This window comes from Periplaneta americana, chromosome 13 (genome assembly GCF_040183065.1).
Source record: "Periplaneta americana isolate PAMFEO1 chromosome 13, P.americana_PAMFEO1_priV1, whole genome shotgun sequence".
NCBI lineage: Eukaryota > Metazoa > Arthropoda > Insecta > Blattodea > Blattidae > Periplaneta > Periplaneta americana.
Window position 1 is genome coordinate 114175106 of NC_091129.1, and position 22031 is coordinate 114197136.

At 34.6% G+C, this 22031-nt stretch overlaps 1 protein-coding gene across 5 annotated transcripts in view; it reads left to right on the forward strand.

The window, feature by feature from the left end:
* Positions 1 to 22031, forward strand: part of Lerp (lysosomal enzyme receptor protein) — a 268742-nt gene that overhangs the window by 216270 nt on the left and 30441 nt on the right. For all 5 annotated transcript variants that reach the window (XR_011335691.1, XR_011335690.1, XM_069843904.1 and 2 more), the window contains exon 18: positions 18553 to 18664. Coding sequence is in view for 3 of the 5 variants with exons in the window: in XM_069843904.1 (XP_069700005.1) it covers positions 18553 to 18664 (112 nt within the window). In the remaining 2 variants the exon portion in view is untranslated. The remainder of the gene's footprint in view (positions 1 to 18552; positions 18665 to 22031) is intronic.

Sequence of the window (22031 nt, forward strand, 5' to 3'; positions counted from 1 at the left end):
GCTTTCTGCGAACGCCAACGAAAGAGCCAAAATGGCGGGCGATTACATTAAGTATATATTTACATTACATACATTACATTAAGTATATATTTATCGAGCCTTAAGAAATGAATAACGTCTTCAACAGCAAATCACAAGATGCACACGTTTAAATGTAGCCGACCTGCAACGCGATTGGCTGCCGGAAGTTAGAGCGACGGGACTGTAAAACATAATGTGATTTACCTATATGTACGTATATTTCTGTGGATGTTTAATTATATTTTCGTAATGAAGATTACCTGTTCTTACATGAAAATAGAACTTTACAAGATTTGTTCTAAAATTCTTACGTAGCTAAAAGCATAAGTGGATGGGAGGAGGGTAGGAAATGCCAGCGAACTTGAAGAGGGAAATTCGAGCGAACTGGACAGATCCGCGTCTTCAAAGCAGACTTCGGTTCTTGTAACGCTCGACAAACTTGAACCGAACATAGCGCTTGAAATGCACGACACTAATGTAAGTTTCACGACACATTGTTACTGGTTTATAGCTAATTGATGTTTATGCATTAGGCCTACTGGTATCTAAACTGCTCTTTATTGTATCGTCCTTGGCAGCACCATAAACAGTGACTTTATCCATAGTAATAAGATACAATTTTAAGTTCACTATTAACATTTTTTGCATGATCGTGTTTTTTTATACTATTGTCAACAGACCTTGTAAGTTGGATTTACAACCACCAGTGGCGGCTGATTGACTGAGGCAAATGAGGCCGGGCCTCGGTCACTTGGCTTAACTGAAATCAAATTTTGTGTTTTTATATAATGTATTAGTTATTTAAATGAAGCATATATCGCTGTAGAAGCATTTGAAAACTTTGTGCTGTATATAGACCTGTTTTGCAGTAAAATTTGTTCCTGAGGCCAAGATTGCTCGTGCCGGGTCTGGCTTGTGATGTATATAGACCTGTTTTGCAGTAAAATTTGATCCTGAGGCCAGAATCGTTCATGCCGGGTCTGGCTTAATGCATTTCATGTCTTTTCGCGGGCTTTGAGTTTACGCTTAAAACGTTGTAGCTGAGGCACAATTCAGCTGGCCTGGTCAAATTTCACTCGTCTCATCCATGGGCCGGCCTCAAGGGTAGAGTGGGGTGGGAATAGCAGTGGTGGCTTGTCTTCCTAACTAGGCCATAAATAACAAAATTCCAGCTCTTTGGCAGGCAGAAACCCACTCGATTCTCTCCCCTTATGTCTCAGTTTATGACATAAGCGAGGGTGTTCTACTATTGCACTTCGTAGTACAGTAGTGAATCTGTGCCAATGTTGTTATGTATTTTGGGAAAATATAAACAGAAACAAATGAGAGAAATAATGCTAGTGCAGTTAATTCATTGTTAGAGTGTCCTTTTTCGAGAAGAAATAATACTAAAAGAAAGGAAGTTTTAAATAAAGAGAGAGACTACCGAGGTACCTACGACATCGCTGATAATTTTTCTGACACATAATCTTAAAACGCGAGTTTCTATTGCATCCTGGTATGGGCAACATAAATGGTTATGTGGTAATGTGATGCAAAATAAACTTCTCTTGGGCTTGTTTGTTGCTGTCAAAGGAAAAAAATAAAAAGAAAAGAAAGAAAGGGGAATTTCAACACATAATATGGGATGCTTCATCACACTGAAACAATCACTGAAACTCAGAGCATAACAGCTTATTTGGTGAGTGAAATTATTATTTTTCATTGACTATTTCGTTTATATGACGTCATTCCATTTTCGACCAATGAAGTGTAATGAAATTTTGAATTCCAACCAATCACAGTCAGACTTTGCGATAATTTCTGCAGCTAGATTTATCGCTATCAATTTATCGCATGGTCGTTCTTTTGTTTAGTCGTCGCCAACTGTTTCCCCGTAAATTGATGATCATGAATACATTAAGATGCAACTACACGGTTAAACTTTTCTTTCAACTTTAAAGCAATGAATGCAAGATTGATATTTAATATTAATTAATATATTTACGCAGTGAAGACCACGTTCAAAACGGCGCACCATGTAGACACAAAATATTTATGCATTTTAATTGAACGTACCTTTTAAACTTGATTCTATTCTTCCCAGATTGCACGCATACGCGATTGGAATATTGAACTGTGTAGATGCAGCTTTAGTTCCGTTACACACTACAGCGATAATGCGTTTGTCGAGCTATAAAAAATGCTTTCGTGTAGCACTCATTGTAAGTAACGGTCGAAACAAGGCACAGCTGACATTGGTCCTGCTTCCACAGGTAGGCCTAACGTAGCCTATAAAATTGTAGCCTATAACATTTGTATTGAAATTAAACAATCAATAGACGTTCAAATGTATGTAACATCATCGCATATCAAACTCAAAGACCTTGCATAGTAATAATGTCTTTGATCAAACTGCCTTTCGTATGGCGTAATAAAATTCGTGTTTTAATTAGGCCTATCTATACAGAGATGGCTTCATTGTGTAGCAACATGTCTCACTGTGAATACATAAGCATTGGTATATAGCTGTCCCCACTGTTACTGTTAAATTAAACTATGATTTCAGCAGATAATGAAAATGTATTTGTTATAATAATAAGAGAAAAGTGAAGTACAGGTAATTAACAATGTTAAACCTTTATTTCGCTTTTCTCAATTGGCATTATTGAATAATGACATCGAATTTCTTTATTGCAATAATCGATACCGGTATTCATCTACGAGTATTTCAACTTCACAATGTCTGAATAGGTTAAGTATTCGTTAATATACAATTATTAACATTTTGTAATCGAATTTTAGGGATATATTATTTAAATGTTTATTTTATTCACGAAATAGTCCTAATAAATGTCACTCGAGGTCTGAGATTTCCCAGATAAATCCACTCGCTTCGCTCGTGGATTTATCGGCAGATCTCAGACCTCTCGTGACATTACTACAGATAGTAATAAGAATAGACTAATAATAGTAATAATAATAATAATAATAATACAGTAATAATGATATTAATAATATAATAACAATAATAATTAATATCATAAACAAACATTTCCTATCGGAGGCACTTAAACTAGTTGCATCTGGCCTCACCGAGGATTTTGATCACCGGCCGCTACTGCAACACACTCGTTGCGAGGGAAACAGACCATTGTTACAGTTCATAATAGTACTAGTGCTGTTATAAGACATAACAATACCAATGAATTTCAGCCAATTGTCCTTACCTAACTCTTCAATATTCATGTCCACGAACATGCCAGAACCAATGGTTTCATCCTAGCTGCTATGATGTATCGGATGTATTTTTAACACCATCTTTTACTAATATTGTTAGCAAAATAATACCGTACTCTTTTAAATGCGTAATAGCTGCATTGTCTAAAATGGCCGAGCGTTAACAAACTCAATTGTTGGGGTTACTTAGTTGCCTACTGGTCTGCAATAAAACAATTTATTCGCGAAGTCATTGAGAAATAAACTTACTCTATATTTTCAATGCAAAAAATATATATTTATCGGAAAAATTACATATTAATTAATATTTGCAATTCTAAAAATACGATCGTGCGAAAAATAGTATGTAATACACATTAGTTAAGTGCGTAACAATATCCAAAATAGAAAAAAAAAAAACTGCTTTTCTTCGTTTTTTCAAAGCTTTCCTCGATTCTATATTAACTAACGCACTAAGCACATTTGTATCGTAATATACATTAATTTGTATCTCTCCTTGGCAACCAACACAATACTGAGAATAGACCTAAAATTTAAATTTAACATTGTTTATAGCTGTAATATTGTACTCTGATTTAGATACCAATAACGCGTAAAATGTTGTATGCAAAGCAAAAGTGAATCGATTTTATTATCTCGTGGAAATTATCATCCTCAACTACGCCTTGGGAGCTAACTTTCCACCGTGAATAAACTTCTACTTTGCTTCCTTTTACCTTAAATTTCAAAAAGATAACCACTCTACAAGGGGGTAACTAAGTACAGTATATTGTTATGGAGGATTTGTCTTTCAGAACGCGTCGGATTTCTCACATCTGTTGGTAACGAAGAATCTTCAACTTACGTTTGTTACTTGGAAACACATTAACTTATTTACTAAATGCAAACAACGTCTGGTCCTCGACTCAATGGAAAACAATGACTAGTCCATTACTTAACATAGTATTCGAGTGTTAGTTTCGTAATCAACAAAGACACTTAAATACTTTATCCCGTCTTCAGCTCCCTCATTGTTTGCATAGACAAATAGAACAAAAATGTTTGTATGCACGTCATGGTAAAACGGGTGAAGATCGATCATGTGAAATTTAATAATAATAACAATAATAATAATAGTAATAAATAATATTTTAAGGACGTCAAGACGTTAATAGTATAGGCTTTTATGCAACAAACCTATAATGGTAATAATTAAGACGCGAGTATGTTTATGAAACGAGCGTAAGCGAGTTACAACATGGTAAAGTTTCATTGTAAGAACCAGTGGTGATATTCGGCCGTTTCGCACCAGTTCGGATGAACCGGTTGTTAAATTATTTCTAGGTAATATTTGCAATCACCATGAACATATATCGCATATGTTTAACATAGGTACACATGAGAGAACTGGTTGTTAAACTTCTTGAACATCACCATTGGTAAGAACTATGTGTTACGTTCACTTTCTCCTAGTAATACTGCATCATAAGCTATTAATTTTGTTTCTTAATTTTACTCCAATATTCGAAGATTTGATTGATCGAATTATTGTCTATATCACCGGTATTATGTTCAATAATACAGGTGATAATGAGTCTTTGTGTTTAACTCTTGTATTTACAGTATATCAGAAATATCGAACAGACTAGCTTTCCACTAGTTTTATGGCATTGCATTTTATTATCCCATTGCTGATGTTTTAAGGGGAGAGGATGGTATTTTTGATGAAAAATGACTAAATTTTCAAAAAAGGAAAATTCTTTAAAATACCCTGTGATATGTATGGATCGCCATTTTTAAACTTCCTGCAGTATGGATTTTTAAATCACTCGCCCACTTTTATTGTTGTTTCCGGTAAATTATATTTTCAAAAAAAAATTTTTTCTTTAAAATACGCTTTGATATGTGTGGAATGCATTGTATAACATTTTGTGGGCATTTGTGCCCTTATCGGGTGTTGAGACATCATTTTTAAACTTCCTGCGCTATGGATTTTTAAATCACACGCCCGCATTTATCGGTTTCCAGTAACTTCATTTTTTTGCTACATTGCCAGACAAAATGGATATAATTTCTGAACTATTAAAGATACATGCAAAAAATTTAGAACACACGTTCCTTAGACTATTAGGAAACTTTTCTCTGTAACAGAATTTTGTTAATTGATTTCATTTAAAAAATACGTCCGTTTGTTTGCAAGAAAGGAAATCAGAAAATTGTTACTAAATTTTAATTGTTTATTTTACAAACGTAGGGACTAATATCAAAATTCTGTTACAGACAGTTTGTAGAACATACTTTTGCAAGTACATTTCAAAAACTGTTTGAATCTATCTTTAAAAACGGTTTAGATATATCGGTTTTAGTACAATCCTGCATTGGGTATATATATATATATATATATATATATATATATATTTTTTTTTTTTTTTTTTTTTTTTCAAATTTGGGCTCCCAAATAATTCTCCTTAAGGGGAGAGGATGGTATTTTTTAAAACTTTTTTTCCTATTTGGTGTGAATTATTAATTTTTTGTATGTAGAGAGCTCATAGCTATGGCAACTCAACCAAATAAAAATATTTAAAAAAATTATTTGGGGGCCCAAATTTGAAAGAAAATATACCCAATGCAGGATTGTACTAAAACCGATATATCTAAACCGTTTTTAAAGATAGATTCAAACAGTTTTTGAAATGTATTTGTAAAAGTATGTTCTACAAACTGTCTGTAACAGAATTTTGATATTAATCCCTACGTTTGTAAAATAAACAATTAAAATTTAGTAACAATTTTCTGATTTCCTTTCTTGCAAACAAACGGACGTATTTTTTAAATGAAATCAATTAACAAAATTCTGTTACAGAGAAAAGTTTCCTAATAGTCTAAGGAATGTGTGTTCTAAATTTGTTGCATGTATCTTTAATAGTTCAGAAATTATATCCATTTTGTCTGGCAATGTAGCAAAAAAATGAAGTTACTGGAAACCGATAAAAGCGGGTTTGTGATTTAAGTTTCTTGATTTGATATTTTAAGATAGGTTGTACTTAACACACATTTCGTATTTTTTAATAACGTTGATCCGTTCGCGTCCTAGTAATTGTTACATATTTGGCATTCGTCAGATCTAGATAGTAATAGTTTATTAAACAGACTATAAAATACTACCAGCTGGTCACGGACCACAGGTTAAAAACCACTCTTGTGAAGATCCTCGCAAGATGCGACCGAAGTAACAAGGAATACTTCATTCACTTTGACAAGGGTTTACTGCATTTCCAAGAAAAGATTCAACAGGTGGTGAGAGGGTGTAATGAGATAACGGTATCGTCATGGAATTGTACAAAGGGCGACTTGCGAAAGGGTTACTACTTATATTACCTGGTCCTGTTTGACAAACATGTGGCAACAGGGCCAGCTTTTTCCTTTCTTTCTGTTGCTTCTCGTGCAGCGTAACCTTGGCAGATGTGTTATTAATTTGTGTGTGTGGGCTCTCGGTCGTTCACTTTCTGCACACTAATTCGAGTTCTCCACATAGGGAACGTATGTCGCCAGTGGCTCGAGGCCGCCTATATGCCAAAGCTCTGGGCACCCGCAGAAACAATTCTTTTCTTATTCAGGAGAATGACACTGCTGTCTTACAGTATGGGGCTACCAAATAGCACTAAGAACACCCCAAGAACGATATCCGAAACAGTATGATATATTTCTTCACAGCACTTCTTTACATGTAATGGTGAACCTCACATTTCTGTATCCGGTGCCACCATTAACATATTATTACTATAACACATTATTTGCAGTACACGTCTACACAAATACTCCCAATTACACTCTCCCCTACAGTATTTCTCCTATATTTCAATTGCTATTCTCTATTTGTTCATTAATCCTAATATATCTAATATTGTATACTCCTTTCACACCCCCCTTTTCCTCTAACCACTATTCACTAAAATCTCAAATTCAATTTTTCTCTATAAATTATCATATTGAATTGATATCCGAAACAAAATTTAAGAATAGCGGATGGATACAGCGAGCACAGATGGATCCGACTTGATAACAAAATAGAAGCACAGTTTAGTATATACAGTCGCGAAGCTCAATATGTAGTAAAAATGCAAACACGGGTAGTTGCCCACCACTAGGGTCGCTACTATCGCCTCATCATCGCAGATCTCTCTCCTAGCAGCCGACAAAATATGTTACACTTTCGTTGTCGTGTTCTTTTGGAAAAATTAACACCTTCCTTCCATTATTGAAATATTAAATGCATAAAGTTAATTTATTATTTTAATGAAGTATATTAAATTCTACCATAAACTCGAAGATACCCGCAAGAAATAAGTTAATATAATTTTTGTTTGTGCAAAACGAACTGAAATTTACTATAATAGCTTCACTCATTCAAGATTATAGCGATAATTAACTATGAAACCAATAAATATTAATTTGCATTTCTCTTTACAACAATAATAATGGAAATATGAATTAATGGAGTAACTTACGTGTACCGGTACTTGTAGTGTATGCTTACGTAGTTAACAAAGTGGGATGAGGTTAAGCAATAATAATCACACCAGAATTGGAAATAAAACGTTATCAATAAATTTTATTGTAACAGACTTTTTATACGTCCCTAGTAAAGCAACAAATAAAAATAACAACAAAATTAACAGCTATAATTGAAAACATATCCTTTGAAGAAAAAAGTAGGCCTAAGCAATAATAATCCCACCAGAATTGAAAATAAAACGTGATCAATAAATTTCATTAAAACAAACTTAATTTTTCTACGTCTTTAGTAAAATAACACAAAAATAATAACAAAATTAATAGCTACAATTACAAATATATCCTCTGAAAAAAAAAGTAGACCTAACCTTTATTTCTCTGGAAATTTAGCAGCCTAAGTGACAGAACTTTAACCGGTATCTAATGTCCTTTTGGTTAGACTGAAACATTTCATAGCGAAATTTAAGGATATAATGTATTCTAACAGTCACAAAGAACTTCAAATTAACAGTTTTGTTTCTGCACAGCATTCTTGTGGAAACCCAGGAACCTTTCTGAATCTTTCGGAAATCGGACAAAGGATAACTCCGGCCTCTTTCTCTTACTGTTGCTACAATTTATAGCACTACAAACGTCTCCTCCTTGTCCCATATTATTATTGCAATTATTATATTGTAGCCATTAACATTTTCATTATAACCAATAACGAACATTTCACAAGCATCAATGTGAAAAACGCAACGAGCTAGCACTTGATAGAAATACGACACAGCCCAAAGTCGACCATGGACAGTCTATTGTTTCTAGTTGCTAACCGCTTGGAGCGCTTTATCACGAGATTTGCAAAAAAAACACCTCAAGCTTCGCGACTGTATATAGTAGACTGTGATAGAAGCAGGAGGAGCAGTGATCTGTAAGCTCTTTGCATACGAGTAGGCCTACGCCACTCTCGATGGCAATGCAACCAACCTTGGAGGAAAAATCAGTGCCCTAAAAATGTAATATACAGACCATCAATAAAAGTCAACATAGTATTATCCGCCTCCAGTACATACATTCACTGATTATAAGTCCATCATTCCAAAATAAATACAGGAGATAATACGAATAAAATTATGGGAAGTAAGAAACATAAAAAGAAGTAACGATAGTCAGATTATCCCGTAAGACGTACGTACGTACTACTGAAGAAAAAAATGTGATACCTGTGCATTTAATATTAAAATACTGTATTCTACTTTTATAAACGCTTAAGAAATAAAAGACGAGTTAATAACTTTGCTCAAATGAAATCAAGACACTCTTCCTCTGTGTTACTGATTACTTATTGTAAGTGGGTAGCTCAGTTGATAGAGTAGCTGGCTACGGACTGGAAGGTCTGGGATTCGATCCCAGGTGGTGACAGGATTTTTTCTCGTTGCCAAACTTTCAGAACGGCCCCGAGGTTCACTCACCCTCCTATAAAATTGAGTACCGGGTCTTTCCCGGGGGTAAAAGGCGGTCAGAGCGTGGTGCCACACCACCTCATTCTAGTGCCGAGGTCATGGAAAGCATGGGGCTCTACCTCCATGCCCCCAAGTGCCTTCATGGCATGTTACGGCGATACCTTTACCTTTTTTTTTTACCTTTTATTTATTGTAAGTAAAAGTAGGTACTTCATTTTTTAATTTAAATTAAAATTAATTTATCAGTAAAATTGTGTGTTCATTTCATTTGTTCGCATCTACGCCACATTTGCATGTAAATTATTTATCTCGCGTGCGTGTGTAAGTGTGCGTGTGCACGCGTATAACACGCTAGCCCATTGATCCGTTAATCATCATAATCATACTGGTGAGCTGTAGGCTCCTGTCATGATGCATTAAAAATAATAATTCGGCGGCCTAGGGTCTGCAAATTCGGCGCGTTCCTCGAGGTGGATGACGCAAGTCAAGTAGGCCTACCCTCATTGTAAAAGTGAAGAATTATATTTATGGCAAGAACATTTTGGTGTAAAAAATATTCTCACACAGGATTTAGGAATGGAGGTTTCTGTGATGAGAACAGAATCATTAGCTTGATAACGTCGTTTAACTGTTTTTCAGCTATTCGATTATTAAATTGTAAATAATGACTACAGTATACAATGTTACAAATTTGTTCGTTCAAGTTATTTTATTTTGTCTTATTTTTTCAAATGTTTATTTTGAATGGAAGATTTATCCCGCAAACATTCTTGATTTCTCACTCTTTTATAAGGAAGCGTATGACTTGTCTGTGTAGCTAGTTTAGCAAATAAAAACTTTTTTCGTGATTTTATTTTATTATTATTGCAGTCTACGCAGGAACCTGTACGAACATAAGGACATGAATTTGTGTTTGTGCTTCGTAATTTTGTAGAGTCCATTGTTGTAATGGAGTTACAAATTATAGATACACATTACACTTTCGATCTGACTTTCGACTAATATTAAAAGTGAATCATTTATGGGGAATGGACAAGATGCGGATCATATTAGATCCGACAATCAAATTGCATGATCATGAGTGAAATCAACATGTTTAAGAAAATGAAGTTTATTGCAAGAATTCTGACACTGAAAATAGCATGAGTTAATAATAATAATAATAATAATAATAATACTTATGGTTTTTAAGGAACCCGCAGATTCATTGCCGCCCTCACATAAGCCCGCCACCAGTCCCTATCCTGTGCAAGATTAATCATCATATCCCACTTCCCTCAAATTCATTTTAATATTATTCTCCCATCTACGTCTCGGCTTCCCCAAAGATCTTTTTTCCTCCGGTCCCCCAACTAACACTCTATATGCATTTCTGGATTCGCTCATACGTGCTACATGCCCTGCCCATCTCAAACGTTTGAATTTAGTGTTCCTAATTATGTCAGGTGAAGAATACAATGCGTGCAGTTCTGCGTTGTGTAACTTTCTTCATTCTCCTGTAACTTATCCCTCTTAGCCCCAAATATTTTCCTAAGAACCTTATTCTCAAACACCCTTAATCTCTGTTCCTCTCTCAAACTGAGACTCCAAGTTTCACAACCATATAGAACAACCGGTAATAGGCTAGTCCTATAACTGTTTTATAATCCTACACCCGCGATGAGATGAAATGATTATGGAGATTTATTGGGATGCCACAAGGGAACCGGAGTTCCCTGAGAAAACCCCTGTGTTACCTGGACCACGGACTTGCCCAACATAAGTTATAAATCGGGGGTACATCGGGGATCGAACCTAGGTCCACAGGATTATAAATTCAACGTTCTAGCCAATAGACCACCGTGGCGGCTATAATAATAATAATAATAATAATAATAATAATAATAATAATAATAATAATAATAATAAGTTATAGGACTTTTGAACCAACTAATGAAAATAGCCGTCTTCCTTAGGCTGCATCTACATGGCTCAATTTTTCATGCGCGTACACATGCAATCTGGGAAGAATATTGTAAGATAAAAAATCAAGTTTAAAACGCGCTTTCCAAGACGATGCAAGATTTTGTGTCTACATGGTGTGCCGTTTTAAACGTCATCTTCACTACGTATATACTGTATATTAATATTAAATATCAATCTTGCTTGCATTGTTTGAATGCTTAAAGTTGAAAGAAAAGTTGAACCGTGTAGATGTACAGTGGATACAAAAAGTATTTGCACACCCTTGTTTTTTTAATGTTCAAAGAAATAATAACGATGATTTTCTGAATACAAGTTTAGTAAGTAGCAGTATGGAAAGAACAACTTATATAATCAATAAAAATTGCATATAGTTATAAAATAAAATTACAAAACTAAAAACTGCATTTTAGATGTCAAAAAAAGTATTTGCACAGCCAGTAAATTAAATAATAAACTCAAGCAAACTAGAGAAGTCTCTCTCACTACTTTCTGTGCAATGCATTGGCTTCAATCACGGCTTCTAGTCTTCGTGGCATGGAGTGCACTAACTTTCTTTTTGTATCGGGAGGAATAATTTTAGTCCATTCTTCCATAAGAGCATTATGAAGATCTGTCTTGTTTGATGTGCGGTGTTTTCTGATTTCTTTGCCCAATAAGTGCCATAAATTCTCAATTGGATTCAGATCAGGTGATTGAGGTGGGGTCACAAGCCTTCTGGGGGTGTTATACAACAACCACATCTTTGTTATTTGAGCAGTGTGGTTGGGGTCGTTGTCTTATTGGAAATAATAATTTTTAATTTTTCTGCGCTAAGTAAATTATGGCGCAACAGTTCGATATACATTCTGTAATTCATTATTCCATGAATTATCGCTAAATTTCCCACCCCAGAGGATTCCATGCAACCCCAAACCAAGATATGACCGTCACCGTGTTTTACTGTGACTGTAAGATTTTCCTTTTTCAGTCCCTGATTAGGTCTCCGCCACACTGACTTTCTTTCATCAGAACCAAATAGATTGTACTTGCCCTCGTCGGAAAAAATAAACTTTTCCCAAAATTCCAGGGGTTTATCTTTGTATTCTTTAGATCAATCCAGCCGTTTCTTCCTATTAGTTTCACTAAAGTAGGGTTTTTTTTCTCGGAGTTCGGCCATGGAATTTAGTACTATGCAAAACATTCCTGATAGTCTGAAGACTAATCTGTTTGACCGACGTTGTAGAAATTCAGCAGCTAACGTTACAGCGCTTCGGAATGGATCTTTGATGACAGTGTGAATTATTTGACGTCTCTCCCTGAGTGTAAGAATTTTTGGTATTCCTGTTCGCGGTTTATTGACTGTTGTTCCAGTCTCTTAGTACTTCTTGCACAAATAACACACAATAGAAAAAGGCAGGGACAGATCTTTTCCAATTTTACGGCAATTCTGGCCTTGCCAAAGTTGAAAAGCAGTTCTACCCCGCATGGACTCTGGTAGCTCTTATGCTTTCGGACTCATGTCGCTTATTGGTGTTCTATCCTTCAATACACATACTAATCCCCACTATAACATCAAATATTTCATTTGATGTGATTTAGCAATAAAATAGGACTTATGCATTGAGAGTTTTAATGTGCAAATACTTTTTTTACTGCAAGAAATTAAAGTTTTCTGATCCTTATTTCAATTTGTAGCTGTACGCAATTCTTATCAAGTACATAGCTCTTAATATTACTGCTGTTACCTGTTACAATTGTATTTATAAAATTTTCCTTGATATTTATTTAAATATTAAGAAAAACAAGGGTGTGCAAATACTTTTTGTATCCACTGTACCTTTACAGCAATAAGAAACAAATGGTATAACAAAGTTTGTAAGGAGCTCTTGAAACAGTAAGAACTGATTATTGAAATGCAACGCATATTGAGATAGAGCTAAAAAAAAGCGGTGCAAAAATTCAGGCGAACAAACTCGGACATTCTACGACCATTAGTGATCTTCGAGTCATTCGTAATGTAAGTAACAATAATAGGCAATAATCCCAGACAATCAGATGTTTAAAACTACAGTCTGAACAAATGACATTCATAATAACATAGGCCTGATAGGCCTAATAAGCTGTTATCCCAGGTATCTTTATTTGTTATCTTAATGCATAATCTATACTGGAACTGGAGTAATTAATTTCTATATGTGATATCCTCAATCACGTTATGTTTTACCATTCATTAGTAGAAAACAAGACCACATATTATTATTGTTACTATTGGTAGTATATTCGTATTATTTAATAATGTTTTTGTTGTGCTAGCCAGTTATTGTCTTCTTGTTTTTTGTTAGTATGTTTAAAAATAAAATAAGTCACGGTAATTGTCATACAGCTCTAAGCTGGGAAAATAATATTTTAATAAATTACCGCCAGAAGATTGCGATGCTTGCAAGTGTCACATATACATACAACGTGAGCAGCACCTAAAATTATTGTCTGCCTCCATTGTCCATTGTATCAAATTCTAGTGTTCCCTAAATGGTAATTAGTAAGATGTTGAATGAGTCTTTTCGTAATATTTCGTTCTGCACCAGTGATCACTGATCTAATGGTTGCCTATACGGTCAACATAGTTTCATTTTTATTTTCAGATCTATATACAATAGAGCTTCGACTAATGTGCCGCAAAATTTCTCCCGGATAACGTAACATTCGCATAATTTTGACATTAGATCACGCACCAGAGTTCTTCGTTTCCTAGTTCGCTGCCCTTGTTACGTATGCATAAGAATGTGTTTCAATGTGAAGACGATAAATTTAATAAACATTGCCTCCTATTAACATGTGATTTGGTATTCATTGTATTTGACAGCCTTTGTAAACTTTTCTGTCGAAGTCCTGTAAGAGATGTAATAATTCTGATTAAATTAAATAATATTGTAGTACTGCTAGGGAAGACATTTTTTATAGTACATAAAATTTTGTTGAAAGTTGCAACTTGGAAGAAAAAAAAAAAAGGGGGGGTTTATATGTGGCTAGGTTTAATTTTCGAAACGATTATCGCTGTAACGTGGGTTTAAATAGGTACTTTAAATGATTCGATGAACGTTGTTTCGATAACTGTCGTAGTTTTGTGAAGCAAACTGACGACTGTAATCGTAGCTCAACTGTATTATTATTATTATTATTATTATTATTATTATTATTATTATTATTATTATTATTGCTCTTGTTCATACGCTCACAGTGTCGTGCACATTACAAACATATGGCATTGCAAAAACATGTTCTGTCTTTCAGCAGAGTGGCAGAATCATGAATTTAATAACATTTGGTAATAGGAATCTCGTGCCTCTAGGATTGTTTCCGAGGACCTGTAGAGTTGAACAACGATCGAGAAATCAAGACTAACAGCGCCCGCAAAGCCGAAAACCCGCACGACAATATTGCCTACGACGTCGTTGGCTGCTTGTGAGTGAATCAAGTGATCAAGAGTTCGGGAGTGGTCAACTCTCGAACATCAAGCAGCCTTGATTCGTCACAGTTGTTTATACTAGACTGAACTTTTATCTATTTTGGCAATATATATATATATATATATATATATACACACACACACACACACACACACACACACACACACACACACACACACACACACACACACACACACAAAACAATCAGTTAGCCTATTTGAAACATCATCTCTACCTTCTTATTCTTCTTAGACATTCCCCTTTTAGGAGTTAGTCTTTGTTTCCAAAGTTGCCGGTTATTCCAGTCTCCTATTTGTACTCCACATTCTTCCATAGCTATGTGAGATTTTAATTTCATAGCTGATCTTCCTCTTCTTCTCTTACCTCTCGGAGAGTATTGTAAAATTTGTTTGGGCCATCGTGTTTCTGACATATGCTCTACATGTCCGTACCATTGGAGTTGTTTGTTTTCCAACTTTTTTGTTACTAAACAATTAATTTCCATTTCGTCCCAGATGAAAAGAATCATCTCTACCTTTCAGTGTATAATAATTCGTTCCCCAGTGTCTTTATTTAATTACTAGGCCCTTATTAAAATGATAGGATTTTTCTTTCGTATGTTTGAGCAAGTGTACAATCTCAAGTAAAAAAAATATTAACGCTTTATTTAACGTTATGTTTCATGTTTCTTAGAAATGCAGATTTATTTGAGAATTTTTTCTATTTATATAACCATAGGTAATATCTGACGATAGAACCAGAACATTTTGATAACTGCGATATTTGTATTTTTGTATAAATTGAACTTCTCTAATGTTATTTGAATTACAGAGGTGTGAAAATTATTAGAATAATCTTAATTTTAAAGGTTTTTTAATAGTTCCTTCACAAATATTCATTGAATTGATGAATATTGGTATATAATATTACTATACTGATTTAGGATATATTTACTACTAACAATGCCGGAAAGCATTGTTGTACATTGGTATTTTTCTAATTTTACAATTGTTATGGGAATTCAGAAATTATTATATTATGTTGGCGGAATTGGAAACATAAAAAATTAATTAAGAAATGCTTTAAACAATTTTTTTTTCTTTGCGTTTACATTGTTGTGAAGTTCAAATGAACGTATACATCTGTTTTGAGCATATAATTTTTTATGTTTCCAATTCCACCAACATAATATAATAATTTCTGAATTCCCATAACAATTGTAAAATAAGAAAAATACCAATGTACAACAATGCTTTCCGGCATTGTTAGTAGTAAATATATCCTACATCAGTATAGTAATATATACCAATATTCATCAATTCAATTAATATTTGTGAAAGAACTATTAAAAAACCTTTAAAATTTAGATTATTCTAATAATTTTCACACCTCTGTATGTATATTACTCAAAGTTATGAACAGGGAAAGGATTTATATGTAAATACATATTTACTTATAAAGCTAATATAATTTATATTTTGCATTATCTTTATGTTTCACAATGTGTAGGGTTGAAAAATCCTACTTTTATTTTCCATATTTTTCCATATTTTAGAGTTTAGTACATATTTTCGTTAATTTCCATATATTTTCCATATTTCATATAAAACAGTCCATATTATATTAGGTTTAACAATAAAACAAAACAAAATTCCATTAACTTTTAAAAATACATTTCAACAATAGAGATTTAAACACATGTTCAGTAATCCCTTTAACATCAGAGTTATTTGAAAATTAGCAGTCCTATCAACAATGGGAAAGTAAGTTACAAAACTGTATTAATTTAATTTAAAATTTTTAACAGACTTCAGTTGTGCAGCTCAACAGTTAAATGCCAGTCAGAGTACACATAGGTTCAGTTTTGTAAATCATACTATAAAGACGGTAAATATGCCAAAAGTACGTCATTCAGTCAATTTAAAATCAAAACTAACAAGTTACATTTCAGAATTTAAAGAAGATGGTTTATCAACTGACAATAAAATATTATTTTGTAATTTGTGTCAGTGTGCAGTATCATCTACACAAAAGTTCCTGGTGCAACAACACATTACAACTAGTAAACATCAGGCCAACAAACAACTAAATTCCAAGCAGAGACAATTGTTTTTAACACAACCAACAACATCGAATGTAAGATCTGAGTTTAACATCGACCTGTGCCGTTCTCTCATCTCTGCTGATATTCCTCTCTACAAACTAAAGAATAAGGTCTTCAGGGAATTCCTTGAAAAATATACTCAACATACAATCCCGGATGAGTCAACACTTAGGAAGACGTATGCTCCATCCATCTACGATGAGACAATACAGAAGATAAGAGATGAAATTAAAGATAGTTCAATTTGGGTTTCCATTGATGAGACTCCCGACAAAGAAGGTAGACTTGTTGGTAATGTAGTTATCAGTTTGTTAAGTGAACAATATTCTGAACGAATTCTTTTACATTGTGATGTTCTAGAAAAATGCAATAACAAAACTATAGTTAAACTGTTCAACGAAGCTATGGGTATCCTGTGGCCAAAGGGTATTATGTACGATAATGTGTTATTCTTTATTAGCGATGCTGCCCCTTATATGGTCAAAGCTGGACAAGCATTATCTGTTGTATATCCTAAATTGACTCATTTTACTTGTGTGGCGCATGCATTTCATCGTGTGGCAGAAGTGGTCAGAGACAATTTCCCTAAAGTAGATTTGTTGATTTCATCAGTGAAAAAAGTATTTCTCAAAGCTCCCAGTAGAGTTAACGTGTTGAAAGAAATGTACCCTGAAATTCCATTGCCACCAAAGCCAATTTTAACTAGATGGGGTACATGGCTAGAAGCAGTTGAATATTATGCCGAACATATAGACTCTATTAACAATGTTCTCCTTGCATTGGACTCTGAAGATGCAGTCTCAATTGATACTGCGAAAACAGTTACCTGTGACATAAGTGTGAAGAATGACTTAGCTCACATTCAGCATACATTTTCATGCATCATAAAAACGCTCAAAAGTCTCCAAAATAGGCACCTTTCACTATCTGAAAGTTTTGAAATTATAAATAGTACTGTGGAACAACTGAATCGTGGTAGAGGTAAAGTTGCAGATGCAGTAAGAGCTAAGGTGGACACTGTACTTTCAAAAAACCCTGGATATGAAGAACTACAAAAGGTTGTTGCTGTGATGAGTGGTGAATCAACAGTGAAGATTAACTTGGACTTATCCCCAGCAGACATTGTGAAATTGAATTATGTACCAGTTACTTCTTGTGACGTCGAACGCTCTTTTAGTCAGTATAAATCTATCCTCAGAGACAATAGAAGAAGATTCACTTTTCAGCACTTGAAAGAAATGTTTGTAACCTATTGTTATGGTAACAGACAATAAAAATTGTGTTTTGTTGAAACTACATTGGAAGATAAGGTACGTCCATTATATTTTTTGTTTAGTTTGATTAAAATGTACCAATATTTAACGTACATAGTCATTTTTTTATAATTTTAAGTCCATATTTAATTCCATATTTTGGTAAAAATCCATATTTAATTCCATATTTTGGTAAAAATAACTACATATATATTTACATATTTCATATATTTTTAGTCCATATAAATCCGTTCCCTGGTTATGAAATTTTTCCATGCCGACCAAATGCTATTTCGAGAATGATGAGCAAGACTCGAAGCGCACGAGAGTTATGAGACGAGACTCGAAAGACAAGTGCAATGAACACAGCGAGCGAGAGCAGCAATTAGTTCTGTTCATCTCTACTGCCTTGGTATTCTGGTTGTCTCCATTCTATTAATATGCTGCAACCACTTTTTTTCTGTTTTGTTATAGGAACTCAGCTTTAATAGTAGGCATGTAAAATTTAGAATGTTGCAGTTGGCATACTGGAGGCATTTTGTTTCTAGTGACAAATTCACTTCTTGTCATGAGACCTGCTAATTCTTCCTGTACCACTGTTGCAGGAAAATAATAATGGAGTCATTTTCGAGTGCCAGAATGCTGCAGTATGTGAAGTTCTGGGTCCTGTGCAGTCACATTGGAAGGAGCATACTGCAGATCCTGCCAGCAGTTCAGGTGTGTAATCTCAAGTTATTGCTTTAGAGTAGACCCTTACATACTCCGTACATTATACAGGTCTACAAAGTATGAGAATTCTGTGAAGATCTGTTGCCGGAATTTCATGTAAATAATGTGTTTCTAACATCTTTGATACCGAAGGAATGATTTTTGGCGTACAGTAATTTTTTACTTATGGATTCCAAGACTCCAATGCCCAGGCATTGAAGAGAGTTCGAACACCATCAGATAATAGATTATAGAAAATATCTAATTGTTTGATAATGTGGAAACAGTCTTCATTGGATATACAAATCAGAATAACAAATCCTCTAATGCAGCGGTGGCGAAAATATAATCGTGCGCCGAGCCACTGTGTAACCTGCAATGTCCATAGCACCTGTGGAGGGAGGCGGACACCCGAAGGGAAAGTGAAGCAACTGTCTGACTTATTAACGGATTTTCATTTTCCTTACGTCAAGCACTTAAATATAATTTTATATAGTACAAGGCTACAAACTAATGTTTAGTATGTGTAACGAAGAAAGAAATGAACAATATCACAACCTAAAATTAACTGTCTTCAGAATGTCTCTGCGACAAAGTTTCAAAATCAGGAATTATGTCACTTACTGCCAGTCAAAGGTGATCACGAAGGTATTTGTCTGTCAGTCGTGATCTAAATGTGGTTTTTACTATTTTAATGGTTGAAAATAATTTTTCACAAACTTAAGTTGTAGCGAACATGGCTTCAACAGAGCAAGCGAAAGAACGAAGCTTCGGATATTTATTTTTTGGCAAAGATTTGAAAGTTCAGCATTTGTCAAGTCCTTACATCTAGTTTTCATTTGACATCACATAGTAAATCAATGAGTTCAAATTGAAAAGCTAACCGCATTATTCGTACATCTCCTGAAAAAGGGTCGACGTACAGAGGTGATGATGATGATGATGATGATGATGATGATGACGATGACGACGACGACGACGACGACACTTAACCTTTTAATGTTTCATCAGTAACATGTAGTATAATGCCGTTTTATGTTATACAACCGTTTTTCTCGTAATACTTGTGAACAAATCATACATTTAATATTCTCAACATATTGACAGCAAAAAAAAATGCGTCCTCCCATCCTATTTGGAACTTTCGTACATGGTTTCGAGAGAGACATATGCCACTCGCAGGTCAGAGACAAATACAAAACATGGAACGGAGTTTGACTCCAGTGAATGAGAGGGTGGGGGTAGGCGGAGGTTAGAAGCAAGCGAAATGCACAGCTATCACTGCGAGCCACAATGTCTCGCGAGTCACGTTCTCGCCACGCCTGCTCTAATGAATTGTTCGTTAACTATGCTCTGCTATAAAATAAACCGAATTTAGTCTAGAGTGCCCCAGTGATCACTGTGAAGATCGATGGCAGTGATGAAGTTAGTGTTAAAAATGGCGTATACACATGAACTAACAGAGAGCTGTGATTGTATTCCTTTTTGCGGCAAAGACCATTCCAAACATTCATAGGCACTTTAAAAATGTCTGTGGAAATAAGGCAGTGGATAAAAGCACTGTGTCGTTGGGCTAAGTGTCAGCATCAGAACAAGGTGAAGTGATGCTTTCAGATCTTCCATGCATGGGACAGCCATATGCTGCTGTGACACCTGCATCAATTAAATATGCGAATCACAACCTAACGACCTGCTGCTCAGTTTGGCATCTCTTTGGGTAGTCCGTCTGTGAATTGGCCTTTCTCATCCAGCCTACAGTTTGGATCATGTACCATCTGACTTCCATCTATTTGTGACTGAAAGACTCAATTCGCGGGGAGCTATATGACAATAACAAGGAGTAGTAGCCGAAGAAAAGAAGTGGCTGAGAGGAAGACTATCAGAGTGGTACCACGACGGCATACAGGCTCCATCGTCTAGGTGGCGTAAGGTCATAGATTTGAATGGAGACTGTGTGAAAAATAAGTATTTGTATGTGGAACCGTTTGAAGTTTGATGTGCCACAGTAATTTGATTGATGTGGAAAAATAGGTGTTTGTAGCAAATGAATTGGGGAATAACGTGGTATATTTGCAATTTCAATAAAACAAACCTTGAATGAGAAAAAAGAATATGTCATTACTAGGGCTAGGATTTTGATGACCTATAAATCATGAAAAAATGTCCTAAAAACAATGCATTTATGACCTAAAAATCATTCAAAAATGCCCTAAAAATTGATCTTACATTCTAAAATTGGCTTAGAAGGAAAAGGAGTTTTGTGCTACTTAATATTTAGACTAGTAATTGAATTACATTCTAGTACCAACATTTAAATTTATTTAATTTTACATAATTTTTTCTAAGTGGTACACTTTAATTAATTATTTTGCCTTTTGTAGTTTCCATGTAGCCCATCACAAGGCAACTCTTATACGGAATTAGCAAGTATAGAGGAGTCTATATTGAAGGGGTGGTTGGACTGATCCATTACATACTGTGTACTACGTTAAAAGGCCAATATTTGTGTAGAAAAACGATTAAAATATTATACAAAATAATGGGTATTAGCCACTGGCGTAGCTCGGTCGGTTAAGACCCTTGCCTGCCGATCCCGTGTTGCGCTCGGGTGCGGGTTCGATTCCCGATTGGGCTAATTATCTAGTTGGGTTTTTCCGAGGTTTTTCCCCATCGTAAGGAAAATGTCAGGTAATTTATGGCGAATCCTCGGCCTCATCTCGCCAAATATCATCTTGCTGTCACTAATCTCGACGCTAAATAACCTAGTAGTTGATATAGCGTCGTTAACCAACCAAGTAAAAAATAATGGGTATTAATGGACAAAATATGTAGACAAAATATCAAAGGAAATAGACATTATTTTATATTAATAATGGGGATTTGTGGCCAGAATTGAATGAAAATGCCTCAAAAATGTCCAAATAACACAAAAGATGCTCTCATGAGTTGAAACAGGCAAAAAGTGCAAAAAAAAATGCCCTAACAAATATGTCTTAAAACATTCAGTTTATCACATAACATATAAATACTAAAGCGGCTATGTTTCTGGCTTACTAGAAAAAAGATGCAATTTCATCAAAATCCTACCCTATTCATTACTTATTGAAGGATTCTTGTTCGTGTGCTTGTTTGACTCATAACATTTCCAAATATTTACATGTTAATGACATTTATTATCAAACTATGTAGAAACAGTTAACTACTCGGAGTAAGTCCTAACAATTTAATTCACAACTTTCCTTTGGCATAATATAAAATAAAAAAAAAATAGTCTGTTTATTCCATGTGTTCCAAACACACCTGATTAGAATATTGATACTGTTTCGTAAAAAGTCAGAAAGTTTATAGAAAAATATAAATTGGAGGTTGTAGAGAT